Source organism: Ptychodera flava, chromosome 2, assembly GCF_041260155.1.
Source record: "Ptychodera flava strain L36383 chromosome 2, AS_Pfla_20210202, whole genome shotgun sequence".
NCBI classification, from domain to species: Eukaryota; Metazoa; Hemichordata; class Enteropneusta; family Ptychoderidae; genus Ptychodera; species Ptychodera flava.
Window position 1 is genome coordinate 21,253,558 of NC_091929.1, and position 18,792 is coordinate 21,272,349.

The 18,792-nt window shown below is 38.8% G+C and overlaps 1 protein-coding gene across 1 annotated transcript; it reads left to right on the forward strand.

Moving 5' to 3' along the window:
- Positions 1 to 9,567: 9,567 nt before the first annotated feature.
- On the forward strand, positions 9,568 to 16,490 carry LOC139147439 (uncharacterized). Its single transcript, XM_070718550.1, has 6 exons — positions 9,568 to 9,725; positions 10,977 to 11,040; positions 12,942 to 13,121; positions 15,075 to 15,152; positions 15,781 to 15,921; positions 16,110 to 16,490. Exons 1-6 carry the CDS (start codon positions 9,666 to 9,668, stop codon positions 16,172 to 16,174), a joined length of 588 nt encoding a protein of 195 aa, XP_070574651.1. The 5' UTR covers positions 9,568 to 9,665; the 3' UTR covers positions 16,175 to 16,490.
- The last annotated feature ends 2,302 nt before the right edge of the window (positions 16,491 to 18,792 follow it).

Below are 18,792 nucleotides of genomic sequence, written 5' to 3' on the forward strand. Positions count from 1 at the left end.
TGACATACACCGAAAAACAAAATCTGAGACAATACTTTGCCGCGCATGCGTGTATGGACAGTGTATGCCGAGACGGTAGGACGAGTTGACCTGGGACGTGGACTAATTCACAATATGATCACGGTCCCTCCAACAAAGGGACCGCGTAGGAACGTAATTTGATATATTGCCACTGTCATCAGAGTCCATGCCGTACCAGACAGCATTCATCTTGCACATTGCTGACGGGATACAAAATGAGTCACCATTTTATCTTCAAAGTTAAGTAACAAAAAGTTGCAAACTTCTAAAGGTGTGGACCTCGGAGAGTGATTTAGGTCGATTTTTACTCCTATTTCCACTCGGAAAGTAATTAATACTCGTTTCGTTTCACATAGATGTTTGCACAATTCAAGTCCCTTAGAGGTCAAAGTTCACAAGACAGTATTTTTCTTAATGCAATTTAATGTCCTTCATCATCTCGAAGAAATCACATGAATGCAGAGATACTTTTAAGAAATCGATGGTGAATAGTTCGCCCCCACAATACACAATTACCCGTTCACCATCATACACAAGCTTGCTTGAGTTCAACATTGGCGTTAACAGGCAGGATTTGTTCACTGAATTTTAGCCACTCATTTTATACTTATTTGTACACACGGTATTTCATCAGATATTAAATACTCCAGGGTAAGTTTGAAAATGGAGTTAGCAGAGACTACCTCCATGGTTTGAAAGAGCATATTTTGGTCTCTTTGTGCCATTAACCTATACTATATATTTAAACTTCATTTGGGGGAGTCGTGTATACGTACCTAAAGGTACTAGGAACAAATTTTAAAGTGCAACCGTCAGCATGATTATACTATAATTTGATTCACAAAACACATTAAATTAAAGCTTTGTTTATCAAGAATGCCAGGAACAGCCAATCAGAATTGAATCCGTGATGTTATTCAGCCAACCATTTTTTCACCTCTAAATCGCAGAATAGGTAGTGGAAGTGTAGGCAAGTTGTATTATTCAGGCAGTTCATGTACGATCATCTACACTGAAATAGGATTGAATTTTTATCTTAGGTGTGATTTCTTTACACCATTTCGGTCAAAATTTTAATGTGAGTGGTCATTTAAACTGCCAGAATAATGAAATTTGCTTGTATTTCAACAACACATTAAAGGCATTTCAACGGCCATTCTTTGATTTTAAAATGCAAAAATAATATCACGGATTAATCAGGAACTTCATTGGGTTAAGTGTTGGTTGCGTTCAATATAAAATCATTGTTGATCTTCGAAGTTTTTTTAAAGGATATAGAAAATATAAGCAGAAGAAAGCCAACATGACGAACACTAAAACATCGACGAAAATAACTTAAACACTTTTGGCTGTTTTCCATTCGTTGAATGTCCCCTGAATGTCAAACGTACCTGACACTAATTACTTTGCGCATATTACTTGTGGCAAACGCGTCACGTGGTCTTTGATATTTTGGGAACACGAGACACTGTAGACAAAAAAACAAGCGTACCGCGCAAATTCACTTGTTTTCATAAAGCAGTGCAACCCAGAATAATACACGGATGCGCAACACACGGATATATCGCATATACTTAGGCCGTGAGAAGAGAAATGATAGCAAAGGTCAGAACCCTCAAGACATGGATGTTATGCAGACAAAATACCTCTAAAGTCCCATCAGCTGTACCTTTTTGCATTCACTTCCCAAGAACAATACCAGCAAATTTTGAGAGATATTCTTGATTCATGTTATCGAGCCCTGTTACATTTGAAACCGTCCGTGAGCTTATTCCAATTAATAGGCTTAATGCTGGACTTGGTCGATTGACTTCACGCGCTTACATGTATATTTATATGCGGGCGATTTTTAGGTTGCCACTAAAAAATCATTTCCTTGTAAAATCTAGGTTGTGCGTTCGTCGCTAGTGTTTGAACAACGTCCTGTGGTTACACTTCGGTGGGCATTTCAAACCAACTTATCACCAAAAAAATCACAAAGATACAGCTAATGGGACTTTCAAATACGAAGATAAGACGTGAGATTGAAACATCAACTAGTTGGCTTCTTTATTAGGTGGACGTCATCGATTCAATTGGCATCTTGCTGCAAAAAAAACTGTACTTCTATATTTGTATTAAAAGTGGCTTTCCAGTAATTTTACGACTTGTTTTTGTGAAATATATGAAGTCCAATGCTAGCGGAGAACTACATTGTGCCAGCGCCTAGGGACAGATATACGGACTCTCAACTTTCACAATGTTCTTTTTGTCTTACACTTGCAGGGGGTTCATTGTGAAGCTTATGGCGCAAAAAAAAGTTTTTATAGTCTTAGTTTTGTGAAAATTGGGATTTAATTTTCCCGATAGAGATAATACAGGTGTCATAACATAAATGAAAGAAGCTGGATCTGACGACGAGTGCTGATGTACAACTGGAACTTATTTATTGAATACGGAACCATAACTGTGAATGTCCTGTCTCGGTCACTCCACAAGAGAGTGACCGTGGTTATCGGTCCTCGTGTCGGTCACTCCACTAGAGAGTGACCGTGGTCCAAGTTAAGTCCTCTGAGTTAATGTGTCTATTTATACAATATCTTGGCTATGTCGGATGCCGACGCCATAAAGACTATAATAAGAAAATGCTTTGATTTACCGACATTAGAAAGGATTACAAAAGTAGAAATTATCACTTGCCCGTGCGTGACTTGCTACAATGCTTTTGTTTCAAAACCACGCCATGAATAAATTAAAATGATAACAACGGCTCAATATTACGATTGGTTGAAACACATCAGAACATGGGGGTAGTACGCAGAATACCTCCATGAGAAAATAAGTTACTGGGTAATTCTTGTAAATGTGTAAATGAGTGAGATCATGTCGTCGATACTGTGCTGGTATTTCGTGGCGCCAGCATTGTTAGAGTCCAAACAAAGAAACATCAGCTTGATCACTCGCGTCCCAGAACGCTAATGTATTTTGAGCGTGAAATATTACTATTCTGTGCGCCAATTAGGAATATTATGACATGGGCCAATTTCGAAATAGAAAATGACCTCATTTTCAAAATAACACGTCCGTTCCCTCTGAGTTTAGAATTTGACAAAGTACATTTCTTTAAAAGAAAATCTGAAACACGTGTGATTTATAATCATAAAATGCATGATCGCTATTAACCTTAAAAATAATCCTCGCGTCTTTGGCGGGTAATAATTGGGCTCGTCTGGCCTCGAAGAATAATAGTAAAGAGCGTGTAGGCATTCGGATGGCGGACTTTGTGCGTCTTCTTGTGACCATCTCTTGGTTTGCCGTCAGCATTATAATAAATAAAGCCTGTTTGTAAATCTTACAAGAAAAACACGCTGGCTTAGCGTAAAACGGAAATAGAGACCAAGCATTGGTGTTCCAAAAATCTTTGCAAAAATGGTTTTCAAATAAATCCTCATTCGTACGGAAACGTGTGATTGAAAGTGCATGAAATGATATTTTGTTGGACTAAACACTGTTAAAGTTTTGAGAGAAGCAAAAGATGAACGTTTTCAGATTCGGGCATTCAGCGAAAGTAAAACAATTGAATTTCATACAAGGGGGAAATTTGCATAACTGAGAGCAAAAGTAAACAATGAGATACAACATTAAAAGAAATACACATGGGAAACTAGAGTGTCGAAGAAACAATATACAATACAACATAATGTAGATAAAATTCCTATTGCGATATCATACTGAATCGTGAAACATAGTATTTTGCTTCTGAGGGTGTGACATCAGGCAGTATGATGGAGCCGGCCGTTACCCCGCACACTACGAGATCTCACACGATAAAATCACAGCAAATGTCAATGTGTCACTCAACAGCTGATAAAAACACTTAAGAAAAGTTACAGTTATAACAAAAATACAAATATAAATGCTTTTGTATGGGCCAATTTCGAAATAGAAAATGACCTCATTTTCAAAATAATACGTCCGTTCCCTCTGAGTTGAGAATATGACAAAGTACATTTCTTTAAAAGAAAGTCTGAAACACGTGTGATTTATAATCTTAAAATGCATGATCGCTATTAACCTTAAAAATAATCCTCGCGTCTTTGGCGGGTAATAATTGGGCTCGTTTGGCCTCGAAGAATAATAGTAAAGAGCGTGTAGGCATTTGGATGGCGGACTTTGTGCGTCTTCTTGTGACCATCTCTTGGTTTGCCGTCAGCATTATAATAAATAAAGCCTGTTCGTAAATCTTACTAGCAAGAAAAACACGCTGGCTTAGCGTAAAACGGAAATAGAGACCAAGCATTGGTGTTCCAAAAATCTTTGCAAAAAATGGCTTTCAAATAGATCCTCATTCGTAGGGAAATGTGTGATTTAAAGTGTATGGAATGATGTTTTTTTGGACTAAACACTGTTAAAGTTTTGAGAGAAGCAAAAAAAAAGAACGTTTTCAGATTTGGGCATTCAGCGAAAGTAAAACAATTGAATTTCATACAAAGGGTAATTTGCATAACTGAGAGCAAAAGTTAACAATGAGATGCAACATTAAAAGAAATACACAACGGAAACTAGGGTGTCGAAGAAACAATATACAATACAACATAATGTAGATAAAATTCCTATTGCGATATCATACTGAATCGTGAAACACAGAATTTGCTTCTGAGGGTGTGACATCAGGCAGTATGATGGAGCCGGCCGTTACCCCGCACACTACGAGATCTCACACAAGAAAATCACAGCAAATGTCAATGTGTCACTCAACAGCTGATAAAAACACTTAAGAAAGTCACAGTTATAACAAAAATACAAGAATAATTTTTTTCGTGATGTTTGTTCTTTTTAGTTGAGTTCTGTTTCTTTAGTCGGTCACTTTCTTCTCACGGTTAATTGTTCTTAGCGCACCAAGAAAATGTCTTTACGTTTTTGTCCGTAAGTTAATCTTTAACTTCTTGAGGTATCTTGAGTTCAGTTTCTTTTTCTGGCGCTTGTATAGTTCGTTTCAATTGGTCGTTGTTCTGTTAAAACTGTTTGGTTTGTAGAGTTACCGAGGTTGGTTAATTTCCTTTCAGTAATTCTATTCAGCGATCTCGTCGTTTGAAAATTTTCTCACAGTGATCTCAAAAATTTCCTTCTTTCCCAACCCTCTTGAATTGCGTTATAATATTTAAGTATTCCATCCCGCGTGTGTAATAGGCTCGAAGATATGCTATGTATTGTTTTGTCGTAGGTATGCGATTAACGAGCCTTTTAAAATAAAAAAAGAAATCAGAGAGCATGTCCTTGAATTTCCTATAAATCGAAAATACAATCATTTAAACAAACCTATCTTTCTAAATTCCAACCTTACTGATCGCATCATGAAATTACTGCATGGAGATTGTTCATCGTTGATTGTGGGTGGCCCGTTTTCTCGTCACTGGAAGAGTAGATTCCGCGTCTTCAAAATCACGAAAGTGTTCTTCATCGGGGAATTGCTCGATGTGAATCTTCAAGTTGATAGTTTTTTGAGAGCGGATCGTAGAGGATTTACTCATATGGGTGACTAGCTTCTCGGCAAAGTGTTCGGCACTTGCAAGTGGCAATGGTGACTTTCGTGCTTCGGGGAATTGATCGTAGAGCTTCTCGCTTGGCGACGAGAGGTGACTGACGACCCAAAGTCAGTCTTCGCACCGGGTTTGGTATCTCCACCATGTCATAACATAAAGGAAAGAAGCTGGATCTGACGACGAGTGCTGATGTACAACTGGAACTTATTTATTGAATACGGAACCATAACTGTGAATGTCCTGTCTCGGTCACTCCACAAGAGAGTGACCGTGGTTATCGGTCCTCGTGTCGGTCACTCCACTAGAGAGTGACCGTGGTCCAAGTTAAGTCCTCTGAGTTAATGTGTCTATTTATACAATATCTTGGCTATGTCGGATGCCGACGCCATAAAGAATATAATAAGAAAATGCTTTGATTTACCGACATTAGAAAGGATTACAAAAGTAGAAATTATCACTTGCCCGTGCGTGACTTGCTACAATGCTTTTGTTTCAAAACCACGCCATGAATAAATTAAAATGATAACAACGGCTCAATATTACGATTGGTTGAAACACATCAGAACATGGGGGTAGTACGCAGAATACCTCCATGAGAAAATAAGTTACTGGGTAATTCTTGTAAATGTGTAAATGAGTGAGATCATGTCGTCGATACTGTGCTGGTATTTCGTGGCGCCAGCATTGTTAGAGTCCAAACAAAGAAACATCAGCTTGATCACTCGCGTCCCAGAACGCTAATGTATTTTGAGCGTGAAATATTACTATTCCGTGCGCCAATTAGGAATATTATGACACAGGGATGGCGGCCATTTTGAATTTCAAATATCAGTAAATCTTGGGTCATTTGTTTCTCTAGTACCAAAACTTGCGCGGTGACCCCTGATTTTCTCTCGATTTTGAAAGACAGTGGTTAAACATTCATAGAGGAGATTTTGAGATAAAGATTAAGTCGTTCACTTTCGAGGTGCATACTGCCTTAAGAATCTGAAAGTTCCAAATACCCGATGTGTATCGTTTATGAACATCTGTGAGGCGGGAACTTTAAAAAATGGTGTACACGCCGTGCAACTTGAAAATTACTTAATTTCTGTAATGTACGAGACTGAACTCAAATTATAAGAGATAGAAATTAATTTCATTGATATGTTATACGGATTCAGACTTTGGAGTACATAAGCCAATCGACTTTCAGTCACTTCGAGTATGTGATGTTTCGGTTGCCCGCCTAAAACGGATACTTTTTTCTCACGTTCTGGTGTTGCTGTCCATCAGTCGAGTTTCTCGTTTGATAAAAGCGGTTGAACGCTCAAAAGAGTGACGATCCCGCCATTTTCTACGCAGACTCAGAACCTGATTCTTATCCCGTACACAGATATCACGATGTTGGTTATTTCATATTGTACAAAAGCTGACGTTTCGGGCGAACTTTCAATATGTTCACAAATAATGCTGTTGTTGTTTTCTGTTTGCATAAAAAGGTTCTCCGTTTGGTCTGAAAATCATGTCGAAATGATCCGTTTTGTCAACGCATCCAGTATGTGAACGCCAACTCCAATATTATGCGCGACTGAAATACTGCAGAATTTCAATCTTGACCAGGATTCATATATCGACATTACTACCTAGTATTATATTACACCTTTGTCAATACCAGTGAATTTTGTGACGTCATCACCCTAGATTATTACTGATATTAATGTAGAGTGTTTTTGTACTGTTGCGGTTCCATATGGATTCTACATATACACATCCACTGGCATCGCCAAAACAATAAGTAATAATGTACCCCCGGCCCATAATGGACGCAAGCAAACTTTGCACTCCATAATGTACTCGACTTCGCCTCCTACATTATGTTGCGAAAAGTTTGCTATCGTCCATTATATGCCGCGAGGGGGTGCATTATTGCTTAAGTAAGGAACACTATGAGATGTGTTTGTGTTTCATATACATTTGTTCTTTTTTAGGGAGAAGAAGAGAATGTTCTTGTTTTACTGAACACGATTCATGAGAAGATTACCAGAGTTACAGCTATTGTTCGTGTAGCCATACGCAAGAATCAAATGATTGTAGAAGGCAAAATTTGCACGTGTACAACAAAGAAAGGAACCAAGATTTTAAAGACTCGCCACGTATCATATATCGATTACAACCAGCTATACTTGATACACTAGAAAGTGATCGTCATGGTCGAAATTTAGCATTTTGAAAAGTTTTTTTTTAAATAATAAGTTTACAATTTTCCATTCAAAATGTTCATTTCCAAACTTAAGGAAGGATTCAAGGTCAAGTTAATGATGCGTCTTTTCTGAACCAGGGAATAAGACAGGATGTGCTCAACTACTCAAAACTTCACTTTCCAATTTATTACATTATGTACTGATTATCGGGTCGTAAACGTCAAGGAAAAGTTACCAGGAAAGTGGAGCATGTTTCGGGAAAAACAGATATGGACTGTCATTTTTTTATCTATAGTGTTGTTTTCAACTGTAGTGTGATAAAAAGTTACCACCGACAGTTAACATTTATTGTAGATCCTTCCTAAAAATGATATTCATATAAGGGTCCGTCTCAAATTGTCGCACAAGTTCAAGAAACAAAATTCCTACGTTTTGGTCAAAATCCCCCTTCCCCCTAAACGAAAGTTCAAAAGTGCGAAATGTTGATTTCTGACTTAGAGAGTACAATGTAGCATTTTGCTATAGATACTGATTAATATGTTTCCCTGACCACATTTTATCGTCAAGTGATCGATCAAATTTGAGTGCTAACCAGCGTCAGCATGACACGAAGGAGTTTAAAAACAGTTACAGTAAAATTTGTTGGTACGAGTGTGCAATTTTTGTTTATTCTTACACACAATGAAAAGAGAACTTGTGATCACACAATAAATGTGCGAAAGTGAAGTTCACTAATTGAATGGAGGTCAAACCTCCTCCCTCACCGTAAACGAATGAATTTCGCTTTTTGAACTTATGCGACAATCTGAGACGGTCCTTAAATCCGTGGTTCTTTTTATTGTATCAGGAGTGGGTGCGTTGCCGACTAACTCGTAGTCTTCCGTAATTGCGAGCCACTTTATACACAAATTTCGTGTACAATGGAGAAAAACATACAAATAAGTGCTGATATTTTACAAAAGAAAGAAAGAATGACCGAGGTTGGACAACCAATTTAGTTTACTATCCTTGCCTGACATAAACAAGCGACCACTAAATTCATCATGGTAGATAGAACATAGTCCCGTGGAAATTAATTAGTTTGTAATACAAAGGTCTGGCATGGCAATAGTTGTCTCCGTGGAGAATTTGACTACTCTAATCAACAGGTTGTCCTTAGGGGCTGTCCTTCATGAGGTCGTATCTGTTCAATCGCTGATTGTTCACCTGAACTTGGAGGCAAACGAACTTTAATTAATTGCCATAGAGAATTCAGTACAGACTATTTTGCCGAAAGTTAATTACACCCCGGTACCCCGAGCTATTTGATATTTCCTGTAAGTGCATTGCCTTTGTTATCATTGTAGGCTTAAGTTCAGCGTCCAAGATCATCTAATTCTTCTTTATTCATCTCGACTGATTTGCTTCGAGGCATGATTGCTGTGTTCGGTTTTGTTATAGATGAAAAAAGTTTTCTCCGCGATTGTGTTTGCGTGCCCATAGATTCACTTTGATTTCTTGGTGTTTCTGCAAACTTCTGCGAAATTAGACAACCATTAAAACTTTTCGAAACCATGACGACTTTACCATCTGAGTGCATGTGATGTGTTTGAGTGATTTCAGGAGACAAATCCATAGATGTCCCACATACGGCGATTTTGCTGATCAACAGTGACGTCATTTGGATCACTTCATCTGATTGGTCCGCACCCAGAGAAGCTGTACGTTATGACGCATCCAAAAATTGCCCAATCGTGCAAATAGGCAAATCGCCGTTATTTACCTCCTACGGAAATTGGCTTCGTTCAAAATGTCATGAGGTCGTCGCGCTGCGATGACGAGAACCGAATGTTAGCCATGATTATAACAAATTAATTAATGTCATTGAGGTCATGGCTGCTCATTATGTTGCATACAACCTCCACGGAGGTCGTCCCTACATTCATTACAGAGTTCAACCATGACGATGAGTTGTGTGGTCGCAATGCTGCTCGTCTTTCCTCACATCGCAGTGTATGCGGTAAGTACATTGACGCATCCATCTTCGTTTGAAAGCATTTCTACTAACCGAAAATTAAGATGCATGCGGAATTTTGCGGAGACAATACATTTTCCCAGTACGTGTCCGTGTGATCAGTTAGTCTTTCTCATCTTTGTAGACTGAGAGGTTTGCTGATCCGTTGCGGCCACGCAGAAACACCTCGGTTAAACTTTATATGCTTGGCACTGTGTGATGTGATGAAAGTTTAACACTCAAAGTCATAAAGGATAGTGAGATAGTTTACATTGCAGTTAGTGAAAGTGAACACAAAATTACTTCACTCGTGCCAAGAGAAACCGAAGAGTATAATTTTAACACACACATTCTCTCTCTCTCTCTCTCTCTCTCTCTCTCTCTCTCTCTCTCTCTCTCTCTCTCTCTCTCTCTCTCATTTCGTATGTTTGCCTGCTACAAAAATAGTACTTAATCATTGACATTACGACCCAAGTAACATTGATATGGCAAATTACCTAGAAAGCCATTAGGTATTTAAGTTGTGCATATAATGGATAGCCAATATATATAATTTAACTGTTGGGTAGGTCTGCGCTTTAAATTTCTTTAGCGCAATTTCCGTAACACCACACGCAGAATTTGCGACATATTCAAATACTGACAAATTATTTTGATCAAAGCGTTAAAGCAACCAAGTGTGGTAGACCCACAGTTCACCCGAACTGTTTGTGTCAAGGTAAACACTTGTATTTAAAGCTCCATAAGCCGTATCTTTTGGTTATTTTTTTTAAACTTTTGTTTTGTTGTTTCCCTACACTTTCTGCATTGAATCCGAACTGTAATTTAATGCCAAGTATTTAGCATATCAACACAACCTATATGACTATGATCTCCATTGTTATTGTTGAAAATTGTATTCAAGTCCGGACAAGAATTCATAAACAATTAACAATGATCACTACACACATACAAGCTGTGTTGACAAAAAGAATACTCGAAATTTCAGCATGACAAACGGATTAGGGTCAGACAGGGTAGTTGATATACAGATGCAGAATACTGAAAAACTTGCCACAAGTTACAGCTTATGTCCCTTTAAGTATATTACATTAGTGAGAAGAGCGAGCTACCATATGTAATCATCACTGACCACGACATATCGCTCGCCAAAGCATGACATAACTCTTTTTTCTCACTCCAATTGTAAGCGAACTTGCATTTTTAAAAGTAAATTTGTTAATTTATAAATATTCTTTATTTTTAATTGTTTTCCAGAATTTCATAAATGTTACAGAAAAAGACTTGGCTAACTTGTCGGCCAGAGTCTACGGAGAGAGTGGTAAGAGTTGTGTCCTTACTTCTTTGCACGGGTGTTGGGTGTGTATTTAAAGGGAAACTGTCGTCGGAACTGCGCCTGTGCGAGTTTCGTGTTTACAAATAGTGTATTTCGTTCACGATGTCTAGATGCACCTCATCATCATAGCTGCAATGTTTTAATCATACAATGTAGATTATGACAGACATGTTTTAACTTTCATCAATCACCATCGTACCTTGGATACAGGTTTACATTGGTCGTATGGGTCCAATACCAGCTTTGAGCACAGTTCCGACGACTGTATCCATTTAAATGAAACTGTGACATTTGCTTCCAGCAAGTCTCTCAAAAAAGACATTCGCCGGGCCAATTTAAATATTTAGCATCCACACTCGCATAATAAACTAGAGGCAATGATCTGAAACCAAGTATTGGGCTTCAAATCATGTCTTGTCTGTCATATAATCCGATGAAAAGTTCCAGAATACGAGCGACCATCGACAGACTTGGTATAAGCTTACAATAAATTGATACTGGGCCAAAAAAACCGTGGGTTTGTTTCTCGTGCTGGGTTACTCATAGACTTCAAGTCGGTAAATTAAAAAAAATCATTTGCAACAGTATTTCAGGTGTCTCTTCTATTTCATACAAACCTCTTTGAAATTTGGCAGCCAAGGTCAGGTTTTTCTAGAGATTGCACGCGTTACCTTTGAGTCTGCGCAGTAGTGAGTCATTTTCTGTCCAGTGAAATCACCTGTATCGCGTTCACCCCACTCATCTCGTTCACCCCACTCATCGCGTTCACCACAATTACAAGTTACACATTTCATATGAAAACAGAACGAACATTGCGTTCACTCCTCTCACAGGTTCACAAATCACAGACTTGAACCAAGTCTAGGTAGCTCACAAAAATCTGCTTTTGGAGTTTTTTGTATGATTATTTAGCTGACAAGATCCAGCTACCGGCAAAAAACAAAATCAGAATGTTTATACAAGCTGTAATGATGACATGCAGACAAACACGAACAGACAAATCCAGAACTGAACAATGCATATCTGTGATCCTCTAGATATAAATAGTTTCTGCCGTGCGTTGGTATTTTTTTTCAATCGAGGAAGCAGCTAAGTGACGTAGCCGAGGATTGAGAAACAAAAACCTCTCTCTTTCTGTCCTCGTAGCCTGCAGCGTTCAGACAAATTATCGGACGAGGGCAATGCGCACTTGAGAAATATAAGACAGTCAATATGTGGAAGAGCTAATGACAGGAAGTGCGCTTTTGAAAATGTTAAAGGACTCTCGATAATATCATACTATCTTAAGTGTCTGATTCGTTTTACGAGAAGTCATTTCAGTGATAACGAGACGAGACATAAGGAATCTACATCTATCTTTTGCCCGCCGATATGACATTAAATTCTTCTGCGATCAGATGTTGCTCAAGGCAATGCATAGCACTTTTCCAACCCACAAGTAATCTAATGTCTTGAAAGGAGTTCCTTGGCCGGAAATTAATTTTGCAGTCGATTTCGAAATGTCGGGTCCCCCACGTGCATCGGCATAAAAGGCAAGAGTGTGACTTATCAAAAGAAGGCGCTGGGCGGAAAGAGACTTCGTTTGACTGTGATAAATATGATTTGTCTCGTCACATTGTGTACGTCTGGTCACGAATCAGACACTTAAGGTTGGACATCGGGTGCATCTTCGGAGAAAAGTTGTCAAAAATGTATGTACGACATATTATATTCTATGTGACTGTATGAAAAGCTGGCCCTCATTCCCGACAGAAATGTTTAAACTGTAATTACTCTCGTTTGTGAATGGAATACAGCTTTTGTTGGCTATACTAAACATAATTATGTTTGACAATGAAACAACCTTATTTCAAGATATTGCGGCTGCGTTTTGTTGTGTTCCATAGTCTGTGATGCACCAGATGAAGTCTTTTGTGAGCCTGATCCAAAATCATCTTGTGAAGCAAGGTGCACGACTCCTCGGGGTTGTAAGGAAGTGATATGCACGAACTGTCCATCACCAGACCAGGACGAAGCTCGGGCTGCTTGCAAGGTCTTGGAATCTGTCATCTTACTGCTGGAAAAGGGTGAGACTATTCGAATATAATCGTGTGTCAGTTCGCAGTAAGACAAGTTAGTCATAGTTCTTAAAGTAGTTCGCGCCCCTATAATCAAAGACTTTAAACTTTTGCTAAAACTTTCTCCAAGCAAACTTTCAACCATTCTCTTTCAAAGTCAAGATTAAAAATCGAGGAGGGGGGTGGGGGGTCACCGTGCAAATTTTGGTTCCAGAAAAACAAATTACTCAATATCTACCGATATTTGAAATTTAAACTTGTCGCCAACCCTGTGTTACCTCGATGGGGAAATAAAATTCCAGTTTTTCACAAAACTAAACTACACACTCGTTAAGATTCAAAATGAGTACCGACAAGTGATAGGCCTACAAAATATTGTGAAAGTTTAAGAGTCCGAATATCTGTCCCCGAGGCGCATTCTACTTACCTTCATGACAAGAAAATATCACGTTTATATCCAAACGCTTATTATTAACTTCGTTTCAGTATTTTATACGCAGGTTTATCTGTCTCTCCCGTAGAATTCCCTACAGCACGCCGAGCACGCCACAATGCCCAGTGTTCTATTCCCCAATATAACCTATCTGAGTAACTTAAAATTGACACAATTATTATTTATGCCTCAATGCCGACAGGTATTTGCGATTCCTAACCGTGGCATGTCAGCTGTAACAAAGTCTTTCAAAGATGCACAAATTTGATTTGTGTAAGAGTCAAAACAGAAAATATGACGAAGTCTAAACATAGACCCCCAAAAACGATTTTTTAATTTTTTTTGGAGAGTTATGGTCTAAAATTACAGTGTTTATGCTGCCGGCTCGCAAAATCGCAATATGTGACTGAAATAGTTTGATAGATTTCTGCCCCGAAGTAGGTTCACCTTACTTCTGACGTCCATACTTACATAACTTGCTTAGCTCACACGTTTGAAGAGCACATGATTTGCGTATCGTTTTATGGCTTGTGCCAATGTACTGCATGCCCACATTTGCATAACTTAATGATTTCATGCCTATATTTATCCCAGAGGTTTTGGTTTAACCGAGGAGATATTTCCGAAGAAATAAGATCAAAAATTGCTCTCGAATTCAATCAAATAAGAACTATTGTTTTTGCTATTAAACAATAGCTACCTAAATCTATGAATTTTATTGCAGTGTGTATCATGATAGAACACTGAAGGCTCGGCTCATTACTTTTATATTAAAGGTAGTATGCACCTCGGAATGGAAAGACTTCCAACTTTCGATCAAACTTACCTCTAGCAATTGTTCAATCATTCTCTTTCGAAATCAAGAATAAAACCAGGTTTAACCGTGCAATTGTTGGTACCAGCGGAACAAACTACATGTACCTTATTTGAAATTCAATATGGCTGCCACCCCTATGTTGACTCAATGGGAAAACATTTCAATTTTTACAAAAAAAAAAAAATGATAAAAATTTTATTTTCTCTAAGTGCGTCGAAATGAGCCTCCAAAATGATAGCTGAGGAAAGAATTGTAAAATTTTGAGAGTTTAGCTGTCTCTAGGCGCATTCTACCTTAAATCACAGAGTAGGCGCATTCTTCCATATTTTATTTCAAAGTCTATATATTGGCGGCTGGCCATATTGAGGGTGCACTACAAAACATCATTTTTTTATTCAACTTCAGCTTCACACTGCCTTTACAGATGTAGTACCAGGCATGCACACAGCTCTAGATGAGTAAAGTATTATCTAACAACAGTAGTTTCAGGATAAACTCATCAAAATATCGCGATTAAAACACACGGACACAAATTCTTTAGATTATCAAACACAAATAGTGCTTTATTTACGGTAGGGGAAATCAGGGTTTCATGCCCACACAGTCGTTGACATAAAACTCACGCTCATGCACAGTCACTGTTATTTTCATGCTGTTAGACCTTTTGATGATTATGATCCCAACAATAAGATTTATACTTCTTTTTTTCCAGGAGCCATCAACATAGAGGGCGCCAGTCTATTTGAGAAGATGGTTGTTACTTCTTTACTCCATCAAGCAAATGTTGAATGTGAGTGTAATTTGTACACGTCATGCAAATCATACTAACTGGGCAGTTTTTACCGGCAGTGTAGTCCTGTGTGGCGACTTCTTTCGCTTGCTTTATAACACTCGGTACCTCAAGCAGGGTTAATTCTACCTGTGTAGCCCTAACGAAGAGGCAGTTGTTTAAGCTTACATTTCAGAATATACACTGTATTACATAGGCGTCATTTTTTATTTACTTCAAGAGCTTGAAGAAAATGAGAGCCAACACATGCTACATTACAAAATAATTGTAAAATTTTGAGAGTCCGAATATCTCTTCCTGAGGTTCATTCTAACGAAACTTATTAACGTGATTGGAACTAATTTGGGATAATTGGATAGTGTTGTAAAGTTGGTTTAATCTGCAAATGTAAGCTCATCTGCTTTTCTTTTCTTTTCAATAAACTTGTTTTGGGATAATTTGTAGTTTTGCAACTTTCAGCTATAGGGCACCCAACACTTTTGATAAATTTTAACAATGAAATGATCCAATTCTCCCAAGTTAGTTCCAATCGTGTTTAATGATCGACTGATTAGATGTGTCCCGATTGGGAGGTGTCCCTGTCGTGACAGATCGAATAATGTGTCTATATTGATACTTTTTGTTATAGTCTGTGACGATGGTAGAATAGTTTGCGAAGAAGTTGGAGACGGGTGTGTGGCATTCGATGACATCTGTCGAGAGAAATACAAAGACTGCCAGTGTGGTCTTGATCAGATCATGGGTTCTATCGGAATGATTCTGACACCCGGTAAGACTATATCAACAACCTGCGCATGCTCAGCGTCTATACCCAATGTCTTTTCATTGATACATTTTCTAGAGTATTTTTGCGTTGGAAGAGCCATCGCCATTTCATTTCCATTGACGCCTGTTGTTACTGAATCATGCAAACACTGATGAGTAGAAATTAAATTTATTTTCTTTCGTGTCTTCCAGGTTACTTTGAATTTTCCTACAACAGAAGAGATGTGGACAAAAGGCACCCGCTCCGGCTATTCTAGAGTCCAAATTTAACTCCATGACAGCGCGAGTAACACTGTCGTCGAATTTTCCCATTTCACGTTTCTGTTTGTTACTTTGACTTTGACTTTGTTACTTTGACGACGGGCTTTTCACGAAAGTGTGTTGCTCCAGTTCTTCACACAAATATGTGGCAACTGTACCTCAATATTTACGAAGTCGTACAAGATATATCATGAAGGCAAAATTATCAAAATACTGATAACGAACGTATCGCCCATGTCTCTATCCCACATGTATCACATACGCCCTTGATGCATTTTCGGAATTCAATTCTGATAGACAGTGTACGGGTCTAATACATTTGTATCAGTTTTGTTTTACGTAGTTCTTCGTGTAACATATGACACAACTATTTAAGATTAAATGTCCCGAGTCTTTCGGGCTTTTTCGTTGGAGTAAATATTTCTGTTGTGAGAAAAAATATTGTCAGAGAGAGAGAGAGAGAGAGAGAGAGAGAGAGAGAGAGAGAGAGAGAGAGAGAGAGAGAGAGAGAGAGAGAGAGAGAGAGAGAGAGAGAGAGAGAGAGAGAGAGCCTTTTCTGTAATTGTTTTTTATATTTTCACTTTTCGATCATTAGCCGTTCCCACTGACATCGATACGAATTTTCGTTGTCATATTAGGCCCAGGTTGAGACGGAGCCCATTATGAGCAAATGTTGTGGTTGGTGTGTGTTTGTCTGCATGTGTGTCTCCATTTGTCTGTGATTGATGTTTGTAATGTTGATTTCTCTCGCACTACTTCATCAAATGTCACATAACTTGGTACTCTCACGTTTCTATCTTTCTCCTTTCGGTATGATGCCACGTTTAAATTTCCCACGCAACGTTGGCGTAACCATGTGCACCCTTGGACGCCAGTGGGCCCTCATATTGTCACGTTCACATTAAATTTTCTTCCTCGTGCACCTTACGCGAAATTAAAGTGGCGCCACATACAAGATACCAACTTGAAGGATCGATTGTCCAACATGGTTCATTCTCACATTTTAGAGACACGCAAAGAGATTTCAATTTGAGAATTTGTACATTCGTCACGTGTGACAACGCCCTCACAGAAATGCTTCAAAATGAACCAATGATAGAAAGACACCCACTCAGGGCTCGAAATTTACTTTTTTTCTGGTAGTCCACTTGGACTACCATTTTCTGAAGTTGGTAGCCCAGTAACAATAGCTGGTAGCCCATGAATTTTTATTTCAGGGAAATCTTTTTCGTTAACCAAACAAGAAAAAGCTGTTTTTCAAGATTCTACCTATGAAGTGAATTTTCTAGTCATTTGATGTGAATATTGCACACCTTTAATACCTTAGGAAACTGTTATAATGGACGTTATGCAAATTTGATAGTCGTCATGACAACGACACGACCTCAGCACTGAGACATACAGTAACAGGGCTTAAATGAGACCATGAGCTTTCTGTAGGGACCAGACACATTTTCTATGTACACTAATTGTGATTGATTATGATGAAAATGCGACGAAAATACATTTTCATTGGCCATCATTTCCTGTGCCTGTCATTCAAGTACGGCAGTTCAGATATAGAAACTTTGTTGCAAAGTTCCACCGCACGGTCGTCTTCGTAATTTGCATAACAAAGTCATAGTCTGGCCTTTCTGTGTCTAGCTGGGTTTGACTGCATTTAGCTGGTCCCAAAGTGACAGACCGGACATGGCATGCCAAGTACTGACTGAATTTCAGGTCCCAGGCTTTGGTAGTCCGTGTGGGCTACCATTTCATCGATTTTGGTAGCCCCAGAGAAAAGTTGGTAGTCTGTGGACGCGGGACTACCACTAATTTCGAGCCCACCCACTGTTTAGACACTCACTCCTTTTCCATCCATCCTAGAAGATCCATGATTCTGTCGTGATTTCGTTCACGTTCTTCTAGTTAGAATCATGGTGTCTCACTGTCAGAATTAAAGAACATTTCCAGTTGACCCCTGCATCTTGGTGTCTGATTGAGTAGGCCTATGTACCCCGGTGATTCCAGGTAAAGTTTCCGAGTACCTCGAGCTATAAGCCAAGAGAGTATCATCTCCCTCGGTGAATTCCCCTTAGCCTCCAGTCATTTTTTGTTATTTCATGTGGTGGAGAATCCGGCCATATGATGTTAAATAGGCACTGTATTCTTCCCAACTGCCGCACTAAATAAGGTGTCGGCGTTCGAGGGATCATAGACAGCGCCCTCGGGCGACGAATCTTTCGGTCTAGCTGCACTACCAAAACTGACATGTCAGAAGCACCTATGCTATACATGGTGTTTGCATGAGGTATTCCTGCCACGTGGAATTCATTTCTGTATACGTGGTATACCCTGACTGCTACAGGTCTGCTGCTTTGGTTGTGAAGGCATTTTGCATGGATTTCATGGCCATGGTCTCTTCTATGGCATGTGGGTGAGTTATCAGGCATTGTTCCTCCGCCTTCTATAACTGTCATAAAGTATTATACACTTCAGTGTGGGCTGTTACTTTTGTAATAAAATATATTATCTTCCTTAAAAAACTTGAAAGTTTTTTGATAGTACCCTGCCATCTTCTGTATGGTTGCTGCATACTTAACATCAGATGTTGCCAGGTGAATATCACTTTGTA

What these genes read in the sequence shown, in the direction of transcription:
- LOC139147439 (XM_070718550.1), top strand. Translation starts at nt 9,666, where the DNA reads ATGACGATGAGTTGTGTGGTCGCAATGCTGCTCGTCTTTCCTCACATC. An exon ending in CATCTTACTGCTGGAAAAGG is followed by an intron (nt 13,122 to 15,074) that starts GTGAGACTATTC and finishes CTTTTTTTCCAG; the next exon opens with GAGCCATCAACATAGAGGGC. An exon ending in CCATCAAGCAAATGTTGAAT is followed by an intron (nt 15,153 to 15,780) that starts GTGAGTGTAATT and finishes TTTTTGTTATAG; the next exon opens with TCTGTGACGATGGTAGAATA.